The 2,538-nt window shown below is 42.2% G+C and overlaps 1 protein-coding gene across 1 annotated transcript; it reads left to right on the forward strand.

Annotated features, from left to right (window-relative positions):
• The first annotated feature begins 1,055 nt into the window (after nucleotides 1–1,055).
• LOC148299925 (ammonium transporter Rh type C-like) lies at nucleotides 1,056–2,244 on the forward strand. The gene is made up of 2 exons (XM_088275493.1): nucleotides 1,056–1,691; nucleotides 1,774–2,244. Exons 1-2 carry the CDS (start codon nucleotides 1,056–1,058, stop codon nucleotides 2,242–2,244), a joined length of 1,107 nt encoding a protein of 368 aa, XP_088131619.1.
• Nucleotides 2,245–2,538: the final 294 nt, after the last annotated feature.

Below are 2,538 nucleotides of genomic sequence, written 5' to 3' on the forward strand. Positions count from 1 at the left end.
GCTCGCATTGATGTAATGGCTGTATTCGACCCCTGTGCCACTTTCGTTTAGGATGAGCTTCGAGTTCCGATGGTAAAGCACTAGACGAACTGAATCTATGTTGTGATTGTAGTGGTAGTAGAACAGTTTGGAAGTCGATGGTTCTTCCACTTAGTAGTCTAGGCAAGTTTATTCTGCGACAAGGGTCAGATCGATGCAGTACATTGGCGCTAATAGAGCCATTATGCAAACGAATACTAAGTTCGGCGAAGACTTCGCAAACACTGATTTATATGCCATTAATATTTGTATTATTAGTGTATGCGCAAACATAAATGTGCTGATATGCCTTTACTCATATTATTGATCTTAACAACTCTTATATTTTTAAATTTATCTTGATGACTCTTATATTTTTGAATTCATTTAGTGTTTTTATTGCATTTATTGCTTTTATTGCTTTTATTGCTTTTATAAATCAATCAACTCGGAACATAAGAATGTATTAATAACATATATCGCATTTATATAGAGTTAATTATTTCTATAAGCTGGTAACGGTTCAAGCGTATTTTCTTGTCAGAGCTATGTATCTCGAGTTCTGCTGGGAGTTGTCACTCATTCGACTCGATTATGTAGACTCGCATTAAGTTCGAGCTGTTTTCCATTATTCGAGTGCCTAAAAAGGTGCGATTAAGTGGGAACTGGCTGATCGAGAAGCATTAAGTAAGCATACTTTGAATGCGTTTATTTAAATGCGAAATATGCAAATAAATAAATAATAATTGTTTTTACATGTAAACCAACAAGGGAGAACAGTAACTCTATGTGGAGGAAGACTTCGCTGTCGTTAACAAGAAAGGAATTGCTTACGCTATTGCAGCATTCTTATACTAGGTTATGGTCTGTCTGGTGTATGGGCTCCTTTTCGGCTATCACCCGACTCAAGTCTTCTCTGAGCAGGATACCACGCTCTTCATTTCGATTTTAACTATCCTCGCTGTCGCCGGTATTTCCATAATAAAGTAGGTTTCGGGCTCATCAATGCCTACATCACTAATGCCAGTTTCAGTGGGATGGCCCTCTCGCTGCTCGTGTTCGCACTAACCATCCAGCACTACTTCCTCATGAGAGCTTTCTGGACTAAAGCAAGTGCCTACTACACTGACGGAGAGAAGACCTTCACGACTAACAATAGATATGACTTAATCACCTTCACGAACTTCGGTCAAGATCGAACCCTCGGCTTAGTTGCCGGCTACACCTATGCTTCAATTGCCGATGCTATCGCTTGCTCCATTAGCATGCTTGTGGCTTTTTCGGGCCTGGTTGGCAGGATTCAGCCCCTGGAAGTCTTCATTTTGACCCTGTTCGGCTCATTCTTCTACGAAGTGAACAGCCAGCTCCTCTGGAACTTTTCCATATCTGATGTCGGCTACGGAATGAGAATCTTTGTATTCGGCTCGTTGATGGGCCTGATCGCTTCTCTCATCCTGGGCAGGTTGAACACCACATCAGACCACTATTACTATAAAAGCGTATATGCGACTAGATCCATGGGGCTTGTTGGCTTAGTCATCGTCTTCTCGGCTTTCCCCATGCTTTGCGTGGCCGGAGTCTACAATGTGAGCGATCGCTACAACTTCATCAAATATGTTGCCCCTTTGAACATGTGGCTGGCCCTGGGAGCAGGCATTTTGGGCTCCTTCTCTGTGAGTGCCATAATCAATGGCAAAATTCATCTGCATGACCTCATTTACAGTGGCTTAGCAGTACTTATTTATCTAATTGTAGGGAGGAATCGTCTATTCGTCAAGCTGTGACCTTCACAAAAACCCAGCCGTCCCCCTCACTGTCGGATTCTTAATGGGCGCAGCAATGAGTGCATTTAACTCGAAAGTGCTGAGGAGTCTGAACAAAAATGGAGTCAAAGCAAGTTTAAGTATTATACACATGTATCTAATTCCTGGACTGTTCTCTGGCTTCCTATCGGGAATTCTCTATTCGATTAATGGCAACTCATCCTTCACGCACTTCTCTGTCATATTCGGCCGCAGCACCCTGATCGAGCAAGGTGGATTTCAAATTATTGGAGTGCTTCTTTCAGCAGCCATCGGGATGTTCGGCGGAGTCATCATCGGATTAATCTTTAAGGTCACGAACAAGCACAACGACCTACAGCAGTTCAACGACAACGAAATCTACGCTCTCGACAAGAAATACAGCGATGGAAAACTGCGATCTTCTGTAGCTAGCAATGATTGAATCTTATGGTCCTAAGATGATCTATATGATCTACATAAATATCTGCAATATAGTCAATCCTCAGTCTGACAGAAATGTCTCAAAACTAGTCAATCCGCAATATAACTAGAAATGACAGGCTGTTATGCATAATTAAATCCGATATATATATCATTATTATCTTGATTATAGAAAAATATCTAACCTATGAGGAGCACATGCTCTATGAAACTGTTCGAAGGGGTTGGGGTTGGGGTTGGGGTTGGGGTTGGGGTTGGGGTTGGGGTTGGGGTTGGGGTTGGGGTTGGGGTTGGA

This window comes from Brachycentrus maculatus, unplaced genomic scaffold (assembly GCF_059751285.1).
Source record: "Brachycentrus maculatus isolate JH-2025_06_01 unplaced genomic scaffold, ASM5975128v1 h1tg000883l, whole genome shotgun sequence".
Taxonomy (NCBI): Eukaryota; Metazoa; Arthropoda; class Insecta; order Trichoptera; family Brachycentridae; genus Brachycentrus; species Brachycentrus maculatus.